The 23,994-nt window shown below is 40.7% G+C and overlaps 1 protein-coding gene across 2 annotated transcripts in view; it reads right to left on the bottom strand.

Annotated features, from left to right (window-relative positions):
• Window positions 1-1,249: 1,249 nt before the first annotated feature.
• Window positions 1,250-23,994, bottom strand: part of ZNF423 (zinc finger protein 423) — a 322,468-nt gene continuing 299,723 nt past the window's right edge. For both annotated transcript variants that reach the window (XM_089539812.1, XM_089539811.1), the window contains one exon: window positions 1,250-1,947. In XM_089539812.1, the coding sequence (XP_089395938.1) occupies window positions 1,918-1,947 (30 nt within the window). In that variant the 3' untranslated portion in view covers window positions 1,250-1,917. The remainder of the gene's footprint in view (window positions 1,948-23,994) is intronic.

The raw sequence follows: 23,994 nt of genomic DNA on the forward strand, positions 1-23,994 counted from the left end.
TAATTAAAAAATGCATGTGCCCAATGGTGCATCCATGTCACATCATTGGCATACATGTACCGGCACTATAACCAAATAAATTTTCTTTTAAAGCTGATTCTGATCTGGCCAGAAAAGACTACATTTCAGCACTAATTTTAATTGTGCAACCAACTTACAATTTGAAAACTCATTCCCTTTCAGGGAAATCCAAAAATTATGGTCTCTGCAACTGCACTATGTCATTGTTCGAAAACATTACCTGACTGCCTGGAGAATGGAATTCTGCCCTTCTTGTATTGGGAGTGCTGATCTGTTAGCATTCAATTCATGACTGCAGGATGTTTATAGCCATTATCCATAGAAAGAATGTGTAGGCAGAATACAGCAGGATGTACATTATTCCTGTTACTGTAGTTGCCTGTTAACCATTACCCTTTAAGCCCCAAGGTTTAGGCCAAGACTGGGAGATGTGTAGCTGTCCTGATGTCACTGGACTGCAACTCCCATCATCCCTCCCTAGTTATTTATTTTGGTTTACTTAAGAATTATTTTATCGCATTTAGTAGTCAAAACATTTCAAGGCAGTTTATAATCAAAAAGATACTACAATACTAATGGCTAAAATTAACTTCAAAAATTGAAATAATAAAATCCGTTAAAGATCAGAGTTAACGTTTAATTTTTAAAAAATGATTAAAAAGGTAAAAAAATTAAAAACAGACAATGCCAAAAATCAGGAAAATTACTGGGTTAACAAATAGGTTTTTAGTTGAAGGTGGAGGCAGTGAGCACTGTAACCTAGCTTCATCTCAATGAGGAGGCTGGCTTGGGTTGATTTGGTTCATAGACCAACATTTAGAGGGTCGCATTTTCTCTGCTCTGCTTTAGAGTAAATGATAGGTACCTCCCAAAGAACTTTGACATGTACATGTACATGTGCATGTGTGTGTAGGTAAGACAACATCTTAGCGGAATTTAGTACCTATGCAGCATTCCCATATATGACACTATCTATGATACTCTCTCTCTCTATGGCCATTTCCATATATGACATTAGAGGTTGGAATCACAGAGTTGGACAGTTTTGGAATTTTGGAACTCAGCTTTGGAATTTCCAAGACTTAATCTTCCTTAAACAAATTCATATGATTATTGTACTACAAACGGTTCAGAGTTAAACATCTTCCATCAGACACAATATCGTACTCCCGTATTTCCACAAAACAGCACACACATCTATAGATTTGAGACTCCATCACTCGTCCAATGTATTCCCTTTATTGAACTGTATTAGTTAATGCAATCAGATTAAGTCACATTTATAAAGCAGACCATCCAGTTGCACTGAAACCGATGATATTCATTACATAGTTGTTGTTTTTTAATCACTGTCCGGTGAACTGGCAAATCCAATCAAAGCATTAGTCTTTAATTGTTGTAAAAAAAAGATCAAAAAGTGTAAAAAAAATTATTCAGACAATAGCCAAGCCATCACGTCACGATGCACGATTACCTAAAATTGCAATTAAAAAAAGCAGTTAAACAGGGAAGAAACCAAAGAAAAAGAAAGCAAAGGAGGGAGGAAAAAATCACTTCTAAATCTTGGAACTATCCGTATAATACAAGAAGCAACAAAGGGCAAGAGCATCAAAGCAGCTTCCTATCTAGCAACTATAAATCCAGTCAGAAGCAGAAGCTTTAAAGTACACTAAGCTCAAGCAGGACAATAAAAAATACTGCGCATGGAATACTTTTAATCTCTTCCATTAATATTCATTTCCAGCTGCTTATAATAGCAGCGCCTCATGGCCAAATCATTAGAGTTTTACATCTGGGTTGCAAATGACACTTTGATTGGATGTAATGTTCAAATGGTCCTCCCCACTGAGCTTCCGTCAAGTCTTCTGCAGAGAGGTGTCCTGTAGTGCCAGGGGCTCACTGAGCGTGCTGGCTCAACGTGTGGTTCTGGAAAAAGATGGGGAAAAGGAGACGTGCGTGAGGGGCAGAATAATAGAGAGCAAGCCCATACCCTCCTACTCAGTCGCATTTATGCAGAACTCAACATAAAAGCTTTGCAATTATTACAGAACAAAATGCAATAAAGAAAAAAAAGGGGGGGGGGGGAGAGAAGAGAAAATGCTCCTAAGTAACAGCTGCCAACGTGACACATTTGCTTTGAACTGATAGATCTGTTAATGCTGGCATGAACTTAAGCGCAAGGGGGGGGCACGCACACACACACACATACACACACACAACAAAAAGGAAGAGAAAGAAAAACACAATGCAATGAAATTCAGCAAGTTGAGGATTTCGCGCCACTGTGGTAAAGAGGTAACACTATGAGGAAGCTTGCCTCCTGGGATCTCCTTAGCTGTAACAATTAAACAATATTCCCTTGTCACTTAGGGATAGCCACCCTCTTTATGCCACATCTTACTTAGTCTCACTCAGTATGGATAAGAAGTCTAGCCAGAAAGAGATGACAGACAATTGACAGCTGGAGAAAATACTTCAGCAACAGAAGCACCAGTTGCTGCATTCTGAGTCTGGAAGGACTAAGATACATTGCTTTCTTGTGACTTATGGCACAATTGGGAGTATGGATATACCTCTTCCATAGTCTATTGACTGCAGCTAGTTGGACTCCTTCCATGAAGGAAGAACCTACCCCAATTTAGAGCAAAAGGAATCTAAGAATATTGTGCCCCTATTAGGGAACCAAAAGTAACTCTAGCATTTCAAAATCACAGGGCAATATTCTCAGCACTAAAGCATTTCGCAGCAGAAAGGGATTAACAGGTAGGCCAGGGGGAAATGGAGACTGGGTTGCTCAGTGGTTTAATCTTGGTGAAAGGATGACATTTACCGCACACCTCTGCAATTAGCTTCCATCCCTCCATAAAAGGAATGGCAACCAACCTCCTCAAGGGAGACATTACTGTTCAGACATCCTGTCTGTCATTTGCCAAGAGGCTAAATAAATCCTAATGCTATGCAGAAGTTGTATATTCAGTCTAATGCAAACGGAAGTTGTGTCTCAGAGTTACAAGCACCTTAGGGATGGTGTCTGGAATATCCAGCTCTTGGAAGTATTGGAGATCTCTTGGTACTCATGCAGTCTTTGTACAGAGGTCTATAGCGCCTACAGCACTCCTTGGCTTTTAGACTGAGATCTTCCCCCCACCCTCGAGATCCATTGAACAGACATTATCTCATACTAATCTGGTGGTATGAAATGAATGACCTTTCAAGCCCATTCCTGTATGCTTTGTACAGTAAAGAATCTTACCGAGCCATGATTTGTAAATCTGGGTGCCAGGTTTGCTTGTAAGACTATTAGCTCTATACCACCAGAACCACGAACAGAAGACTGGTCTCAATCCAGAAAAAAAATGGGTTGGGCTAACATCCTACCAAATTGAGTGGAACAAGTTAGCACCATTGCTGAAGTCTCATTTAGTCTAAGGAAAATGTTGGTGTACTTTCAACTGCGTGCCTATCTTCCTTTTCACTTTACAACACAAAGTCTTGCAATTACAGCACTTTTTTTTCTGTACATCTCAGTTTTAGATAAATACTATGGGGGAGAAGTAGGGAATACAACCGCCAACCACAAAAATCTATGCAGGAAGAGATCCCTTAACAAAGAAGGAGCATAAATTAAATCTGTGTCACCATGCTAATTATTTGACTAATAATACTCACCTGACAACAGTGGAATGACTCTCAGTCGTACAATTATATTTAACATTCTACAAATCTGTGACTTCTGTCAAAGTAACCCAACGTTATTATTTATACCAGAAGAGGGAGAAAAATCCTCCAAAATCCTATACTACTGAGATGACATTGGTCTAATGGCAATTGTCTGGTGGCAACATTTAACTAATGAAGGTTCCAGTTGCAGACATTGTCTCTGGAGGTAGGAATGACCCCATTTAAAATGCTTTGGTACAATAGTTGCTGAAACATTCACTTCTGCCGAATAACCACCAGATGTCAGAAGTGCTGTGGAGTTTCTAAACCATGTCAAAGTTCCTACCAGTATTGTGGCCAGTGGGTTTCCTATGAAACTCGACACAATGATGCTCATTCTTTTGGGCACCACATGACAAAGATTAAGAGAAAAGCCAAAAACTATGGCTTTTTTTAAGGGGGGAGGGGGGATATATAACCAGACTTTTAAACCCAAAGCATGGAAGTGGAGCTTTCTAAATTGTATTGCAGAAGTAGTAGTTGGTTACTTATGATTTGCTGTAGCTATGCATGAATGTAAAAAGAAAAAGCTAAACAGATACTTAAAATAGTTGTGCATGTCGTTGACACAATATTATTAAGTTTATTTATTTAATGTCATTCATTAAATACATACCTTACCTAGTAAATCAATAATAACAATACTACTACTAATAATAATAATAATAATTCTTTTCCACCTCTCCTTAAGGTTCGAGGTGGGTTACAACACATTAAAATACAAAACACAAATAAAAATGCATAAACCCACAGTGAAAATACAATACTATAAAATCATTAAAATCCACTCATATGAATTCATATACAGATTGAAAAGTTATGATTTAACATTGTCAGAAGTGAGGCATCTTTAATAATAATAATAATAATAATAATAATAATAATAATAATAATAAATGTTATTTGTATTTCCCGCCTCTCCCTGCAGTTTTTCTTTTTATCTGCTTCTGTCAGGCATCACCCTTTATATCAGGGGTAGGCAACCTTTTTGGGCCGGGGGCCGGGTTGCTGTCTCTCAGGCGACTGGGGGGCCGAAGCCGGGGGGTGGAGCTTCCACCCTCCGGGGGCAGGGTCGCATGCTGGGGGTGGAGCTTCCACCCTCCAGGGGCGGGGCAGCGTGCCGGGGGTGGAGCTTCCACCCTCCAGGGCGGGGCCACATACCGGGGGTGGAGCTTTCACCCTCCGGGGTCCAGGCCTCCCCATCTTTGCAGGCCCCTGACGGGGCCCCAGGCCCCATCAGAGGCCGGCAAAAAGCCTCTTGGAGGACCCCAGTGATGGCACTGGGCCTCCTGGAGGCCCGCTGCCACCGCTGGAGCCCTGTTGGAGGGTGCCACCAACGGCATTGGGCCTCCAGGAGGCCCGCTGCCGCTGCCGGAGCCCTCAAATAGGGCTGCGACAGCGGCATTGGTCCTTCCAGAGGCCCGCTGCCGCCGCCGCAGCCCTGTTGGAGGGCGCCAGCGATGGCATCGGGCCTCCAGGAGGCCCGATGCCATTGCTGGGGCCCTCGAATAGGGCTCTGACAGCTTCAGCGGCCCTTGCAGAGGCCCGATGCGGCCGTCGGAGCCCTTTTCGAGGGCACCAGCGACGGCATCGGGCCTCCTGGAGGCCTGCTGCCGCTGCCCTCGAACAGGGCTCCGATGGCTTCAGCGGCCCTTCCAGAGGCCCGATGCAGCCGTCGGAGCCCTCTTCGAGGGCGCCTGCGACGGCATCAGGCCTCCTGGAGGCCGAAGTCTCGTGCAACCTTGTTTGAGGTCGCGTGAGACTTCGTCTCTGGGCGCCGCCATTTTGGGCGAAAAATTGGCGGTGCCCAGAGTGGCAAAAAGCCGCTCTGGGCACCGCCATTTTTCGACCAAAATGGCACCGAACTCTCGCACGACTTCGGCGCCATTTTGGGCGAAAAATGGCGGCGCTCAGCGCAGCTTTTTGCCGCTCTGGGCGCCATTATTTTTTCGCCCGGCGGTGGCGGCGGCGGCAACTGCCCCCGGGGGCCGCAACGAAGGCCTCCGGGGGCCGGATCCGGCCCGCGGGCGGAGGTTGTCAACCCCTGCTTTATATTGTTGCATTTATCACATCCAAAAGCACTGCAGCTGCCTTTGTCACCAAGCAAGTACTTTTGACAAATAACCTTGCCTCACATCTTGACAATTTGGATTTAATTTCTGACAAATAGAAAACATAGCTTCATTATATACACAGAACGTCTCTTAGAGCCTTCTCCAATCTGGCACTCTCCAGGTGTGTTGGACTACAGCACCCATCATTTCCAATATTCTCGCTGACAAGTAGGCAGAAGTGTAAACAGGTAGGCAGAAGAGCATGACGCAAACGTATATATTGCAGTGAAATGGATAGGGCAAGAGGGAGGAAGAAGAGGATGCTAGTGAATCACATAGGAGATATAATTCATTTATATGTCTTTCCCACACTCACTGTGCTACATGAAACCATCCAGAGACCTGTGAATATCTTATGCCAGAAGGGCATCCTGCGATAACTATCCTAAGATGAGAATCTCCACCAATAAATTGGGTTATCATAGGCCCTAAGGTATTGCTTGCCCTAGGGATGATGAATGCTTCAGATTCCTGCAATAGCTACATCTACAGGTTACAACTTTACAAACTAGAGTGAAGAAATGCTCTAGCCTTTCTTGATTTGGCCAACAGCCATGGTCCCCTGCTCCTCTGAGCAGTGTGCAATTCTTCAAGAAAACAAACTTCTGATCACCTCAAAAGGACAAGGCACAGACTACAAAACCTTCTGCAAAATAGTAATGCTAAAAAGAAGAGGGAGGGGGAAGCATTTCAGCCCTGGAAAACCCTTGGGTCATTGCAATTTCAATTGTGGGGAGGACCTAGCTAGCTGAGAACATGCATTTGTTGCAAGTAATCCTGCAACAAGGTATTTGTGAGCTCTGCATGTTTTGCAGAAGGTAACATGTTCAATCCTCAGTTAAGTCCAGGTAGGACTAGGAAGGAAAGATTCAGGTAGGACTAAGAAGGAATCTTGCCTGCAACCCTGGAGAACCAGTACTAAAACCATATTGGCAGTACTTGGCGAGATAGACCATTGGCCTGACTCAGTGTAAGGTAGCTCCTTATGTTCCTAAAATCACACTGACAGACATTGTAAACATACAGAATACCACACAAGCCTCTTGTGCAGGCATTTGAGCAACTCTTGGTGAAATGATTCATTATATGAGTCAATATAACTGCGGCAAAAATCCCATCCTGCATTCCACTGTATTGACTATGCAAATATTTAACACCTTTCTAGTGGAATGACCTATGTAATGCCAGACACAAGTCAGAAAACAAAGTGGATAATAACCAAAAGGTATATGCTACAAATGTTTCCAGCTGCTCCAGGAAGGAGCAAAAGGGTAGTAACAAGTGAGTATAGATATTAAACAGTTGGAGAGGGCTTTATAAAACATGATATGACACCTATGCATTTTTGAAGGTGGGGAGAAGGAAAGAAAGGTGAACAAGCCTTCAGAAGTCAGAGGGAGGACATTTAACTTCCCTTGAAAGGCTCATTCTCAAATCAATGAATATATATATATATATATATATATATATGACAGTTGGTACATCAGAAAACACTAGGAGTTTGGCTTCCAGGTAGAGACTTGAGAATAATTTGTCAGGGGTGTGAAAGAAAGGAAGCAAAGCAGTCTTTAGTCCCCCTTATCCTTTACCAAAAGCTTGCTGCAATGAATTCTCAACTTCCCACCATCCTTTTTATATGATATAAGGAAATACCCACTTTTCTGCTCAGAGGACCTGGGGAGTAGCAGAAGGTACAATGATCTGATGATGGGTCCTCCTTTTTCATGATTCCCCCAGTGTTTAAAACAGTTTTCAGAGAAACAGGAGGCAGGCTTGCAAATGGTACACTGGAGTCTACAGCACTGTAGTAGAAAGTTTTTATTGTGCCATACCTAATGCAAGTTCAGGATAGTTCTTTTGTCAGAATGATTTTAATGACTGTAAAAGAAGAGGACAACTGGCCATTACTGCTCAGGAACCTACATAAAACTTGTAAATCAACATTGTCACCAAGAACTATGCGGTAAGCAAAGAATAGGCAGACTGAAAAGAAGAAAGGGCTGTCAAGCACTTAAGAAAAAAAATGGACACACCTGGAAAAAGAGTACAGGGAACATTACAAAGCTTGTGAACTGCCTCCTGCAATTCATACACATGCACAACATACATGACAAGATTAGTACATGAGGACTACCCTTTGATGTTGGGGTTATTGCCACAAAATGAGATTGAGGAGTTAATAGTTATCCTAATGTTCTCACCACTGCAAGGATATTGAGTCCCCACTGTTTTTAGAGCTCTTATCCTAATTCCCCACACCCCAGTTAGCCCAGTGAATGTGCACAGGTGGTTGCATCTCTTTTTATGTACAGAGAAGGACTTCTTTACCCCCAAACAACCACTGTCTCCCTATTAATGCTACAATAAAGGTATGGCACCTGTTGCCCTCTAGATTTTATTGGATCTTAAGTCCATCTCCCTGGTAGTTAGACTACAGCTACTGATTACAACCCCATCCATTGGAGCTATTGACTATGTTGGCTGGGGCTGATGGGAATCCAACAACATCTGGAAGGCTATAAAATTCCTAGCCAGAGCTATAGAAATGAATCAGTCTGCATATTTGGATTGCATACAATATTCTTGATTCACAGCTCCATCCTCTTGTTATGTGCATGTGCATGATCATTCAACTCTCATTTTATTAAACAGTGCTATTCTGTAACATGCATCCAAACCATCCAGTATAAGTTTGGTCGAAAAAGTAGAAAATAGACTGTGCAGAAACATTGGTGACTATGCCCCAATAACTTTGTGAACTGGAATTTTTGTGCACTTCCCACATTGGCTCACACTACGTGATTCCCATTATGATACGGGATGTCCTACACAAGCATTGCATCAGTAGACAGAGTGCCAGAAGTTCAGAAGCTGAACAAGAGGTATCCAGTTACAAACAGTCCACATATATATGTGTGTGTGTGTTTCACCATCTGAACATGAACTCTCATCTTTATCCTGAAGAGCTCAGGTTCAACATTTGGCATCGCGAGTTAAAAACATTAGTTTGCAATCAATATGAAGGAATTCCTTTGACCAGATGCTGCCAGTCATAGTAAGACAAGCAAATAGTCTCACCTGGTATAAGGGTTATATGTTGCCATGACTAGATGGTACATGAAATCCTATTGATGCTTTCAACACATTTCCCAAAATCCCTTGGAAATGGAATACTGATGCAGGAGTGTAAACTATTCTTTATTGAGGCTGCCTATCTGTGCATATGTGCTGTTTTGCACAGTTGTGCAATTGCTCCTCTTTACACTGATTCTCCAGCCAATGTAAACACAAGCTACTGTTCTTCTTGTTGTTTCATCCCGTTTCAAGCATCTCACATTGCAATGAACCAGTTTGTTTCAGAAGTACAACAGCACAGTTTTACATCCTGTCTGTGTGAATGAGTTCAGCCACATTTGACTCAACCTTTAATTGCAATTTCTTCAGTCATCTTAAATGCCAGCAACCTTTTTCTTTTCAAAGAAGAACAAAAATTGCAAAAGGTTTAGCATTCTCCAGTCGAAGCCAGGGCTTTTGGAGCTCAGCAGATCCATACTTGTTTAGATACTGTCATTTAAAAGATAATGCACAATCAGCACTAGCAGCAAGATATGCAGTCTACAGGCCGAGAACATGATTTCCAACCTGTGTGCCTGCCGCATTGATTGCACCAGGCAGGTCAATAATAGAATGGTGTGTGACTCTAAATCTGATAATGAAGCTCTCCTTGTGAACCCTTTTTCCTCAAACATGGGTTAATAATACCTTCTGCACACATGTAATACAAAGAATATGTTGTCTTTGTAAGCAAGAGGCCAAGGAGAGACATAGGCTGATTGCACTCAAATTCAACGGCAATTCAGAAGCGAGGTTACTGTTTACCTCCCAAAGGGACCTTGACCCCAATGGATTGTCATGCCATCCATCAGACCCAAAAACTTAGAAAGGCAGTCAACATAAAATAAAACTAGTGGTTCATACATATAATTTTCTTTTTCATGGAAGCCCTGTGGACTGTACCATAGATAATTGCAAGCCCTGGTCTCCAGAATCCTACACCAGCACTCAAACCACTACACATGCTGGCTTTCTCTTAATTAGCTATACATAAATAAGTTAAATATACTTAATAAAGTAACCGCATTGCTTTGATTAGCAGCAGAATGGTCCTCCGTCTCCCCATGCAAGTTAAAAAAGTGACTAATTTTTCTTTCAAGTCCAATTCAGAAATTGTATACCCTTTCATATACCAAAATGAGCTCACATTCTGAAGCGTTGTAGACACAATCAGCTTGTATAGTATCCAGGACACCAGAGGTGCATATCCTGGGAAAAAAATACATATCCCAGAGTCTCTTGTGTCCAAGCTACTGTTTTTGCAGCATTTAAGCTTCCAAGGCAGGAGGCACACTAAACTGCCATACAGTCCAAGCAATGTAAAATATGGAGATCAATCATGGTCAACTTTGTACATGATGTTATGTACATTACGAACAAAGAAGCTTCATATTTTAAAACAAGCTTGTATAAACTTTAGTTTAATTACTAGCAGCCAGGTATATTGGATAGCTGGTTACTTTCCCATGAGGTTATGGGCAGCACATGGTAAGCTTTTAAGAAATTGTTGGTTGGCTAAATCCATCTCTGGTACTCATCTGTGGCTGAGTACCAAAGAGTCAGATGGAGTGAACACTGGCTTGCAAATGCCTTATGACTGAGCAATCACCTAATACAATTCAACTTCATTTGGAAACTGAGCACATATGTTCATACTGAGACAGCCACCCTTAAAAAGCAGTGTTTTATTGTTCCTGCACAGTCTATGGTACTTGCACATTCTACCTTTGAAAACTAATAAAATCAGAGCAGTTTAAGAGGATACCGAAAGCAAGGCAAGGAAACAGGCAAGCCAGAAGGAGTGGGATCCATAAGAAGGAAACCTTAAAATAAAAAGGGAGCAAAGTTAAAAAGTTGGCATTTAAACTGGGAATCTTCCACATTGCAATAAAGAGTCCCTGCCAGGAAATCATAGGGGTCCAACAGCAGGAACAGGTGAAAAAATTAAAATGCTATGGGAAGGGGAGTGATGAGACACTTTGAGGCCATAACATAGCCATTTGATGCATCTGCTCTGAATCTTCTATGTGCCAGGTGGTCTTTTCGGTTGTTTATTTGAGATCTTGAAATCTAGATAAAGGAGTAAAGATTCCACTGAGCCTGAATTTACATGAACTGGGATGAAGAAAGCAGAATGCTTCTCTAAGTTGCTTTTACTGTTTCTGCTTCTACATGATGGTCATATTCATTGGAGCCCCGGCAGGCTATCTCAAAATGGTTTGTTCACCTTTCTGGATAGGAAAGCTCTCAAAAGAGTTTCAAATAACACCCTTGGCTACTTTAGACATTTCTAAAGGACTTGGGAATGAGCAGTATGATGCTTAATTTCTCCCCTTTCTATAAAACAACAGATCATTCTATAAGATCCCATAATTTTAAAAATCCATTTGCTCTATGGCACAACTAGGCAAGGTGCTATTCAGAAGATACATGCATAATGTCCTCTTGGACATGCAGCACTAGATGTGTGTTCTTTGGATCTTGGCTATAGCTTCTATGTCTGATTTAAAGAGCATATCAACAGGACAGACATAAGAAGGGTTTTATATTAGGGTCAGAATATTTGTCAATCCAGGTTTGACCACTCTGACCGGCAGCAGTCCCAGTTCCATCAGCCAGAAAAAAGATCTTTCTCATCACCAGCTATCTGTTCTCATTAGCTGAAGATGTCAGGGCTTGAACTAGAGATGCAATTCTTTGCTGATTTTCTTCTGAATGGAATTTTCTCCCTGCTGCAAGAAAGTCTCCCTATTGCAAGAAACTGTACAGTTTTCGCAAACTGCAAGACATTCTACACAACATTCACAAGGTTTTGTGTGTGTGTGTGTGTGTGTGTGTGAGTGTGTGTGTGTGGAAAATATTTCTATTCAGAAAAAACATTTCCTGCAGAGAAACATATTTCTGCAGAGAAACATTAACAGAAAAGGTATTATCTGTGCAGTGAATACTTTTTTTCCTGTACAAAACAATCTTGTTCAAATTTTGCATGGAATTAAGTCTTGAACTATGAAGATTCCCATCATTCCAAGATTCTTCTCATCAGGGTTTCTCAACACTTAAGAAACATGTTTGGCAACCATTTTGGGGGAAGTGTTTTTTTGAATATTTTTTCAGTGCCTAGCTTGAATGTGAGACCTGCAATGTGTAATGTGTGTGTTTTTCCATTGAGTTATACAATCTCAAAAAAAAAAAAAATACTGTAGAGTTGGGGAAACATGTAAAAACAAAAAAGAGCAATCAAAATGATGCTCGAGTCTATGTGGGGATGTTAAAAAGTGTTTGGGTCATTCTACCATAGGGGGAAAAATGGCCAGTAAGGGAGAAGTTGATACAGGTGCATAAAATTATGCTAAATAGCGGAAGATTCAGGAGAAATAAGTGTGCTTTTTCACCCAGTGCATTGCTGAACTATAGATACTTCTTAACACAAGACTGTAGTGATGGTTGCCAACTTGGATAAATTTGAAAAGGTGAATATATACAAATGATAAAGCTGCTCATTATGACTTTTTTTGCCTCTAACCTCAAGGGTAATATGCTTCTAAAATCCATTTACTGAGGAATAAGAACAAGAGGGTGCTATTGCATGCCATGTTCTACTTATTGGCTTCCCCACAGGTTGCCAGCAATGGTAGTTTGGGAGTGTGCCTTTTCTATGGTAGCCTTATCTCTATTCAAAGTCCTGCCAAAGAAGCTGCCTGATGCCAGTGTTGTCATCCTCTTAGCACCAGTCAAAAGACGGGTTTATGATCTCAGGTTTTTGAGCTGTGGAAGAGTGGTTTTGTGGTGTTTGTTCTGGATTGCAAAGGGGAAAGGCTTCTGGCATCCTGTTGTGAATTACTTTCAGATTTGGAGATATTAACTTGTTCAAATGTTAACTGAATGTTCATTTGTACTGAACTGATTTTTTAATACAATATATTTGTATATTTCTTTTTTTGTAAGTCACTATGTGACTTTAATGGTGGAATGTTTCATCAACTGAATGTATGAATGAATGGATGCATGCATAGATGTCTAATTACTCACTACACAGCCATGCAACTAGACAGCTAGCATTAAGCTTAACAGGTGGGTTTTTGCACTAAACATATTTGAATATCTGAGTAGATGCAGTTACAAACTGTTGCCTGCTTGCTGCTTTTACCTGTATGCAAACCTTGATCACAAGATCAGTCTTAACACGCAGTAATACTGTAATACATGGAGTCACTATAGTCACAGGTGACAACATAAAAACAGGAGAGATTAACCTAAATTCGAATGGTTAGTCCCAAACAGAGTAGACTACCAAATCAGTTCAATGGCAAGTTTGTAAAACCTATTTATTAACCCGATTTGCTGTAGATGAGGTTAATAGTAGGCTTCAGTACAGTTTAGATCACTGGTTCAAGTGAAGTGAAATCTGGGACAGCTGGGAAGAAAATACACAATTTTCCACTAGGTTGAGAATATAGTTATGGTGTTAGACGCAGCAGGACTTTGAAAACTTTCAAAGAGAAAGAAAATGATTGAACCTGATAATCAGGCACAAATGTGCTGTGTTTGCCCTGTCAAGAAAACATGCACTGAATATGGGAATGAGTCCTCCCAGGTTTCAGACCAAGAGGTAGAGGAGATGCTCAGGAAACTTTTGTAACCTCCAATGAGAAAGTGATTCAAATGAGATTGCTGAGATAATTCTGCATAAACTCCCTTAAAAAATAAACCCTTTTCTGGAGAAGAGGAGAGATAAGCAGCTACCTGTTGACTCAGGTCTGGATATGAAGAAGTTAAAAGAGAAAAGGAGAAAGAAAAGGGGATCTGGAAATTGGTAATTGTAGTGGGATTTGAAAGCAAGCAATCTCAGTGCATTCTCTGTCGGATTCCCAGGTGACATACCCAAAAAAATTCTTTGTAATGTTTTAAGAATATGCCATAGCTATAATCTCGTCCCACCAGAGCAGGTAAGCACAGAAGGGAAGGTGTCTTTTTTAAAGGAGTAGAGCATGTTAAGCTCCAAATTGCAAAGAAGGAGGTAAAAAGGAAAGAGATTAGAAATGAAAGAAGATATCCTGAAATGTCACCGACAAGGCAGGATTAAAAAAATATGAAAAGGGAGAGAAGGAATCAATGGATTCAATGGAAGGAAAAGGTTTCAAGACTTCTGACTCTGGAAATGGCATGAAGGAATATAAAAAGCAATGGATTGTGGATTGTTTCTCTACCAACACTTCATTCAACATTTTATTTTTCCTACTGAGTCTAGTTCCCCCTCCTCCACTAGACCTCCTTTTCACTCTTCTAGCTTGAGAGGATGATTCACCCTTTCAGAATCTCAATCCCACTGTCACCTTATTCTGACACACACCAGGTCACTTTTATTTTCCATATATCCCTGTTTGCACCTTATGAGATTGGATGATGAACTGGCCACCAGCATGGAAAAGGAACATCTGCAACCGGCTCTGCAGATGAAGCCCACAGGCAAAAGAAGCTCAACAGGTAGTTAAGAACTTATCCTAGCAAGATATGGGCATGCATATCATTTGTTGTCTGATCTGGACTGTCCAAACAAACAAACATATTTTCATCTGAGAAAAATATGTTGAAGATTTGTTTTCATTGCACAGTTCAGGTCCTGATTTTCACAGAACTCCCCAGCTGACACAATGACTACTACACACTTGAGCAGAGTGGGGAATGTGTTCTTCATGAGCCACATGTACCCTCCAACCCTCCCAGAGGCCCTGTACTCCAAATTTTGTAAAGACTTTAGTAGAAATATTCCTCAAATCACCACAAATGTCACCAAACTGCATCAAAATGTGTCCGTTTGCCATTTTCTATGTCCTACAACCAACCCACTACCTTAAAAAAGAAAAGAAAGCCAAATATCCAGAAAGCTAAAACCCAAAGTGAGTTCTGGTCTCTTCTGAGTCACATTCTCAGCCAATTTCCAATTGAATACGTGGTGGTACAAACAGATTGGTGAGTGTGAACAGGCTCAGGCCACAGCTTCCTATCTGTGCCCTAGACAGAGATTCTCCCCCAGCATGAACTTTGAGAGATATATCTTGCACAAAAGGGATGGATGAAAATGTGAATATTATGGCGTTCACCACATGGGGGCAGGAGCCATGTTCACCCCTGAATCCTTCCCACAGTGTCTCCCCTTCCACCTCTTCATCACTATATGACACTGACTCCTAGGAGATTACCACATAGGCAAAAAAGATGGGAGCATAGAAGTATGCTCCCATCAATATAGCAGGGAAATGCAATAATTATCACATGACCACGATTTTCCCATGATTATCCCATGAATGAAGAGGAATTCTAGTGCTGCTTTTTATTCACTGGGATTTTCCATGAATAAAAAGTGGCACTAGAATTTATCTTTATTCATGGGATAATCACAGGATAATTGCAACGTTGTATGATAATGATTGCATTATTGTGGAATATTGACAGCAGCATACTGCTATGCTCCCATGTTTTTTGCTGGTGTGATCATCTCCCTGGTTAAGTGGCAAGATCCATCGGAAATACATCTTTTAAAAGAAGCATCCAGAGCTTGAAGAAATCAAAGTCACTCTGACAAAATGTGCCCTTTTCTGTCTGTCTGTCTTTTTGTTTAATCCACTGCATTTCTTTTTAAGACAATTAAGAACAAGCCATCACTAAAGATCAGAATCTTTTGTGCCTTGACTTTTTATAAACAGATTATTCAGATAGAGGAGATGGGAAGGTACTTACGCAGAGCTTATATTGTGAATTTCTCTGGGGGGGGGGGGGAGGAAACCCCCCATGAGTCTTAGACTAGGACTGTGCTAATCCAAAACCTGAGATGCGACGGCCAACAACCAGCTTTGCAGAGTGGGCTTTGGTGTGTGTGTGCTGTTATTGCAAATAAGAAAGGATTTCTGAAAAAAGCTGAGGGGACTGAAAGGAGAGATCGGGGTCTCACTGGATTCTGTGATTTTCTCTTTTCTCTGCCACACAAGAGCAAATTGGGGGGAGTGGGAAATCACCTTTGCACTCTTGGGCAGTTTGTATATATGCTTATTTATAGAATGGGTTGACAATTATCCAAAGGTCTAACACTAACAGATGGCCTGTCTTAAAGACTCATATGCTTGCTAGCATGCACTTCCGACAAAACAGTAAATGTGCTCAAGAGCATGCCATAAATAGCTTTCAATGAGTACTCCAAATCCAATTTAGTTAGCACACTACATTAAAACCAATAGTGGGTATCCAAAGCTTCTCCTAAATTCAGGTTTAATTCCCAATCCAGTTGTTCCAGGTAACATGTAAATGGAGGCAGTTATCTGTCTGGTTCTCAGTTTCCTAAGAAATATGACATTCACACCATTTTCTTTTTACCTTGCTGTATTTGAAACTTTGAGCCAGCATGGTAAAATGGTTTTGAGTGAGACCAGGATCTGAATCCCTGCTCAGGCATGGCTCTCTCAGCCTCAGAGGAAGGCAAAAGGCAAACCCCCTTGTCAAGAAAACACTGCGATAGGTTTGTTTTAGGGTCGCCATAAGTTAGAAATAACTTGAAGACACACAACAACAACAACAACAACAACAACAACAACAACAACAATTTTTAATTGCCATTTATAAAACCTGAATTCTAACACTGCACAATAGTTATGGGAAAAGAAGATGGCTATCTAGAACTGGAAACTTTAATCTTTCAGATGTGTTGGACCTCCCAGAAGCCCCAGCCATCATAGTCAATGATAAACGATTATGGGGTTGGTAGTTCAATACATCGGGTGGGCCAAAATTTCTCCACCCCAAAGCAATCTGTATTTTCATTTTAAAAAACTATTTCTATGCTTTTACTCTCTCTAAAGTGATATGACATTATTACATGTCACATCAATATTTGGATCCAACGGAGTACAAGGCAGAGATTTGAGCATGATTATGTAAATTTCTATAGCTGATGTCATTATTAAAAATCCATGCATCTCTTTGACAAAATCATGAACATCATCATTACAATGATTCACACAGTAAAATCCCCTGCTGCTTTGAGGTTTTTTTGTACCACTATCCTTTACTCCAGAAAATGCCAAACCTCCAAGATAGAAGATCAGTTACCTTATTTTCAGTAATGGTTTAAGACTCCACCTTTAATTATTCCATCCTTTCTCAACTCAAAAAGCAACGATAAAACAGGTGAATCCAACAACACCTTAGACCTATGTCTTTCATTACAGCCATTTTCAAGACCAGCAAAAAGGACAAAGTGACATTTATATGGCATTTCGATACTGACATACTGGAATGTGATCAGTGCCGAAGAAGCAGAAAAAAGGCGTAGCGGTGGCTTTGCACTCTTTCTGTGGCCTTTTGCAGCTTCTTTTTGCGCTGCAGAAAGGGCTGTGGCATGGAGTTGCCATGGCCCCAATCCAGCAAAGAAAGGGGCGGCTCAACAGACCACTCCAAAGGAGCGGTCTGTTGAGCCACTTAGAGAAAGTTACACATTATAATTAGTCTAAATCATTTCAGCCAAGTCAAAATAAAAACAAGACCTGATGCAAACTGGCTAAACTAGTTACTCACAACCAGATGGGATTCAGAGTCCTGGATATTCATGGGGGTAACTTGGGAGTCTGGAACTGGATGGCCCTTGTGGTCTTTTCCAACTCTATGATTCTATGATTTACTTATTCTGTGATGGATTTCCCCTATTGTGTCCTCTGCTCCATTTTCCTCAGATTGAGCACCCTTTTCCTTTTGTGAGAAGAATGAGGCAAAGAAGATGTTAAGTAATTCTGCCTTTTCTCTGACCCTTGTTAGCATTTTGCCATCTTCTCCACGTAGTGGCCCTACCATTTCCTCCTCCTTTCTTTTGCTATGGACAAAAAAGAAGTCCTTTTTATTGTTCTTAACCTCTCTAGCAAGCCTGACCTCATTCTGTGCCTTTGCTTTTCTGACCTTCCCCTTACTTTGTTTGAATTTCTCCTTGGTCGTTTCCCCCTTTTCCCATTTCTTATACATGCCCTATTTAAAACTAAGCTCAGTTGAAATTTCCTTAGTCATCCATCCCAATTTCTTGAGACACCACCTGTTTTTACTCCTTGTTGGAACAGTTTGAAATTGTGCCCTCAGTATCTCCCTTTTGAGAAACTCCCATCCATCCTGAACCCCCTTCTCTTTTACTATTCCTGATTACCCCCAGTATTCCCCTAAGTTTACTAAAATCAGCTCTCCTAAAGTCCAGAATGTGTGTCTGACTATGCCTGGCTTCTCCTTTCTACTGTATAACAAATTCTAGGAGAACATGATCACTCCCACCTAATGATCCCACCATTTGCACCCCATTAACCAGGTCATCCTTGTTGGTTAGGATCAGATCTAAAATGGCTGATCCTCCTGTTGCCTCTTAAACCGTTTGGACAATGAAATTGTCTTCCAGGAAAGTAAGGAATTTGATAGGCCTCAATGTTTTGGCTGAGTTTGATTTCCAACAAATATCAGGATAGTTGAAATCCACGCAGAACTCCTGGTGCTGTGAACTTGACTCTCAGCTGGATCTTCTGTGGAGATCTAAAAATGGCAGATCCCATCTGATCTTGGAAGCTAAGCAAGGTCAGGCCTGGTTAGTACTTGGATGGCAGACTGGCAACAAATACCAATAGGTTGTATTTCGGAGGAAGAAACTGGCAAAAACCACCTGTGAATATTCCTTGCCTAAGAAACCCCTAAGAAATTCATGGGATTGCCATAGGTTAACAGGCAATTTGAAGGCACATACACACACATACAAGCACTAAGGATGCTGGTCAATTACAGAGGCTGGATGGCCATCTGTCAGGGATGTGTTGATTGTAATTTCCTGCATGGCAGGGGGCTGGACTGGATGAGCCTTGTGGTCTCTTCCAATTCTATGGGCAGTGTCAGAGATACTACAGTTTTAATAAGGAATGCCCAAGGATGAGGAAGGATGAGGAATCTAAGGGCATCTTGATGTTTGCAGACTGCAACTCCCATCATTCCTCAGCACTGAACTATAGTGGCTGGGGCTGATGGAACTTGTAGTCTATTAACACAACGAGAGCCATGTGTTTTCCACCCTTAATCTATCCTTCCAAAACCTGGAAGCGCTAAGACCAATTCAAAGGACTTCAAGGCATACTCATCCAGAATCCTTCAAGTTATCATAGGATATGTCTTCAAATTCAAAATGAACTAGTATGTGTGGCATGAGTCCCTGTAAAGACTCTGGATTAGTTAGATGTAGTATCTATGTTAGGATCCTGGCCATCAATCTAGTTATCAGAGGAGTGCCTTCTTCTATTTCTGTTCCAGCAGCAAGTTAACTCCCAACTTTGGTTCCAGTAGCTAAACGCAGGGCATGCAAGTGAGTGAATACATCCTCCAGGCCTGGAGCTGGGAATGGTCATCCATAGCCCTGGGCTGACCCTGACCAACAACAAAATAACTTTCATTATTGATTGAAGATGAATAACCCACACCCCATTGACTTCATCAGCTGAAGGAAGGATTTTACTATTGAACTCCCAACAATTTAGCTCAACAAAAAGACATGTATGCTCTCCAATATGGACTTTGATCTCTTGCATGCTGTTTCACTCATTCCAATTGGAAATGAAGAAAGCAAATATAGCCATGTCTGGGCTGGGGTGACCCTATTAAAAGTTCCAATTCCGTTGTTCATTACTCTTTTTTGCTTTTTCTGAATCCTGAAATGAATTATTTGGAAATCATCAAAGAGGATCTCCTCCAAACACACATATCTGGGACTGGCATTGTCTCAGAGAGTCCATTAAGAGCCATCCTTCAAGGGCTGTACTCTTCCTTTTCTTAAAAAAAACCCACCCGATAAAAATGCTGTTGTGAAGAAAAGTAAAGCAAAACCCTGGGGAAAATTTCCTTAGCACAGCACTTTGAAAATAAATAAATAAAAAAGCACTAGAGAATACATTATTAGGAAATAACCAGAAGTTCTCTGTTAGAGAAAGAGGATGTCTGTAAACATACAAGGATTCATTCAGGCGCCCACTGAAACAGGGCAGCTAATAATACCTTGTCTTGAGAGACAGTGGGCTCTTGAGGATTTTAGTTGCAAAAGATGGATTTCACCAAACAATCAGCAATTTGTACTCTTTCATATCCCAACCTGTAGATCCAATTAAACCTGAAAATGGACCTCATACTTCCCTCCCAAAAAGCAAAGGGAGAAAAAGGTACAAAATTTAATTGCCATTGTCAGAAGCACATAACAGTGGAATATTTGAAATCCAACCCTTGTCCTTCCCACCCCACAAACATTTCCAATCTGACTGCATAATCACATTTTGTTTCCTTCAAGTAGAAAGATGGGAGAAGAATGGAGAATCCCAGCACACATGCTGGCTGTGTTGACAATGCTTGGCCTTTCTGACCTCAACTTGGACAGTCCACAATCTTCTTAGGGAGCTGTCGAAGTGCCTCCTCCTTGCCCTGGTTTGAAGTTCACAGGAACAGCTTCACGCACAAAAGAGCTGCCTTCTGATCTCTGATACAGCAGCATGCACCACTGAACACATTGTAATAATTTGCATCTATCCTGACAAGACCAACATTTGGCTGCTAGCTATGAGACCGTAACTGTGTGGTGTGGGCTTCTGATGAGATACGAAACCAGCCTCCCAAACTACTATCAACCTTGAATTTAATGCCATAAAAGAAGACTATAATGGGTTTGTTATTTACAAATCGCAAAATAGCGAAAACCTGCAGTGTTTCAAACTAAGTGGCTGTTCTTCTAGATAATATTTAATACCGATAGTAGTTACTGTTCTCAGGAATATTCAGCTGTCATCATAACCGCCCAAATTTAGATGAATCAAACATTCCAGCACTAAGCCAAAACATTCCAATCTAGTGTCAGTGCTGATGTTTTTTATCCCTCGAAAAGTCTAATTTAAATGAGATCAAAACATCTCTTATTAAAGAGACGTTATACGCTCCTCTAAAGCTTGGAGCAACTGTGCTTGACAAGAGTTTACTCTGGATTCACATTTTTGTTGGTTTATTTAAAGATGTATATAGAGATGCAACTAAAAGTCACAGGAAGGAAATACTATCTCACCAACCCCAATTAATGTTGTGCTGCTCAATGAATAGCTTTCTGCTTACATACACCAGAACCACAGACATTAGCGCTATAAGATTAATTACTCTAGTATGAGAGGGCTACGGTTCTGGGTCTAGTGAGCAGAAAAAAACAAAGGCCCTACAGCTCAGCAGTATTGCATATGTGTGTGTTTATGTTGTGAAGTTTTCTTATTTGTATCTCAGTACTCAATGCGTAGCACTTTGAAAAACAATCAATGAGTAAAACTCTCATTCCAGGAAATGCAGACATGTGGGCATGGATTTTCACATCAATTCATTACAATTCCAAATGTGATCATCTGTATGTGTGTTGAAAATATGCTACAAAGAAAATACAATGCTCTGAAAGATCAAAACCTAACCCTGAGAAAGATCAGAAACCAAATACTAAATAGCAGTTTTGCTGAGAAGTCCTCGTCTACGATACAAATGGGTGAGTGCATTTAATTGAGGTTTACCGTATATTTGCATTTATTTTGCAAACAGAATAAAGGAAGATCCACACTTAAATGTGTTTCAGGGCAAAACTGACAAGTCTTGTGGCATTGTTAAGCACTTTCCAAAGAAATTATTCTTCAGAAAATGCCAAAAGTGGACTATTGAATAAACAGAAATGTGGAATGAGATTCAGGGGGGGAAAGTTCATGTTCACCAGATAACAACACACATAAGAAGGCAAAGAACATGCTTGCCTAGCTGGAATGCTAACCATTAATACAAAAGCTAATCTAGATACAATCTGCATTTTTTGGCACATCAGACCATGAATACTAAACAACTGCTCTAGCACCAAATGGGGGACAATGACTTTTTGCAGCAAAGCACCCCTAATCCTTATTTAAGCCATGAGATATGGTGTCACATTGGTTAATTAATTTGAATTCTGCAGCTTCCTGTTCCATCTGTCCCTTGAATCTGGGCCAGCGTTTTCCACTTGCAAGGCTGCCATAACTTCATTACAATGGCAGCTGAGCATTGTACTGTTGCTGTGTCGCACTGGTGCAGCTGTTACTTTGTTCTACAGTATGCAAGTCTTGGGCAATTCATAAGCATTTACTGTTGTTTACTATTGTTTAGGTGGCACATGACTTCCACAAGCAGACTGTCTTAGGGCAATAAAGCAAACTCCTAACCTTTCCAAGAAACATCAAAGATTCTGATACAAGATGTTGTAGCCAGGACTGTGGAGCTGGAGTCAGAGTCACAGATGCAATTTTGCATAGATTCAGAATCAGAGTTGGTAGAAATGTAAAATAAAAAACTTATCACATTGTAACAATAACACTGTTATTGTATACTTAGATTGTACCCTTTAAACTTCTTAAATGCCTAGTTTGTTGCATATTTACTTTCACTGGAATTTGGGGAAGTTTTCTTGTTCAGAAATTTAGATCAAATATATTTTCTGTTCATTTAAGTAGCCTGAGGATTTACATGGTGCTGATGAAATGGCTTGTGCTACTATTTTACTACATTAAATTTGTTATTAATAATTAATATATACTTGCCATTTATGAAGGAGTCAGAGTTGAATCAGAGTCAGTACTGGAGTCGGACAGTAGAAAAACAGAGGAGTTTGAACTGGAATCAGAACCAAAGGTTTGGCATATCAAATCAACATCCCTGGTTGTAACCCAGGGAAGGTTTATCCTAAGGTAAATTTAACTCAAACTATTAGCCATATTGTGCAGCAAATACAGCAGATGGAGACTATCTGTAACAATGAGTTATATGCAATCACAATGTTCAGAGATTCTAAATACTGTCAGTTGTTTGTAGAGAATGATAGACAATATTGTTTGCCTGGGGGTTGGGAAACAGGATGATGAATAAATATTTGACCTTCAAGATACTATTTGCAATAACCTGTACTAGCTTGGGAAAGAACATCAATTGAGAAAATGTTCAGCCTCAGAGGATGGCCATGGCAAACCCATCTGATGAAACATGCCAAGAAAACACCATGATATGTGCTAAATCCTATTGCTAGGTTTGCCTTAGGGTCACTATAAATTGGAAACGACTTGAAGGCACACTTCAACAACAATTATCAGCTTACACCCATGTATATCACCAACAGGATGCCAACCACGTGTGCTTTATTAAGTGGTTCAATAACTCCAGCATGTAAAAGATGATCTCAAATTATAACTCCTTATCAATTGCATTATGTCATGGAAATGCTTCATCTGCTCATGCAATGTACAGTCAGTGCACTTTCTATATACAAACCTGCGGGGTGACTTCCAAAAGAACCACCTTCCAACCGCTACTTTATTTTGAAACAATGCCCTCTTCTTTTGTTCTGCCTGACCTATCCAAGCCCTTCTCTTTCCGTTCAAGACGACTTTTGGCTCTTGCCACCAACCATCCAAGCAGGGACAGGAAAGAATCTTTTCTAAGGCCAGTGTGGGTATTTTTTAATTACATCTGCTGTTGAGCAAAGCAATGCCAAGACATTGCTTCTGCAGCCTTGTTTTGAGAGTTAAACATTGTGGGATTCAGAGGCAGATTACTACAGCTCTGTCTTGACAGCTTTGCAAAAAGGACCCTGGGATACAAACCGTGACTGTCTCACATCCAAGTGACAAGAGATAAGCTATGCCAAGTCTGTGTCGGCACATTTGAAAACCCAACTCTATTCTTTATACTGAAAAGGAAGAATACCCCTTTTGTGGCAAACCATCTCTGTAATAAAACAGCATAAAGAAATGGCAGTATAAACAAAGAAGATAAAGTGACATCTCTTTATGAAGTATCAAAAACTGTCATACCTAATCAGCAGTTTGCAGAGATGTGGGGTCAAGTATATGTATAACACAAGTAGATGTAAAAGGTATAGAAACAATGATGGAAGGAGTTGGGTTAAATGCAATAACAAGGCTTCCCAAGATACAAT

The sequence above is a fragment of the Sceloporus occidentalis genome, unplaced genomic scaffold (genome assembly GCF_023333645.1).
Source record: "Sceloporus occidentalis isolate IW3139 unplaced genomic scaffold, rSceOcc1.0.p SCAF_10, whole genome shotgun sequence".
In the NCBI taxonomy this organism is placed as follows: Eukaryota; Metazoa; Chordata; class Lepidosauria; order Squamata; family Phrynosomatidae; genus Sceloporus; species Sceloporus occidentalis.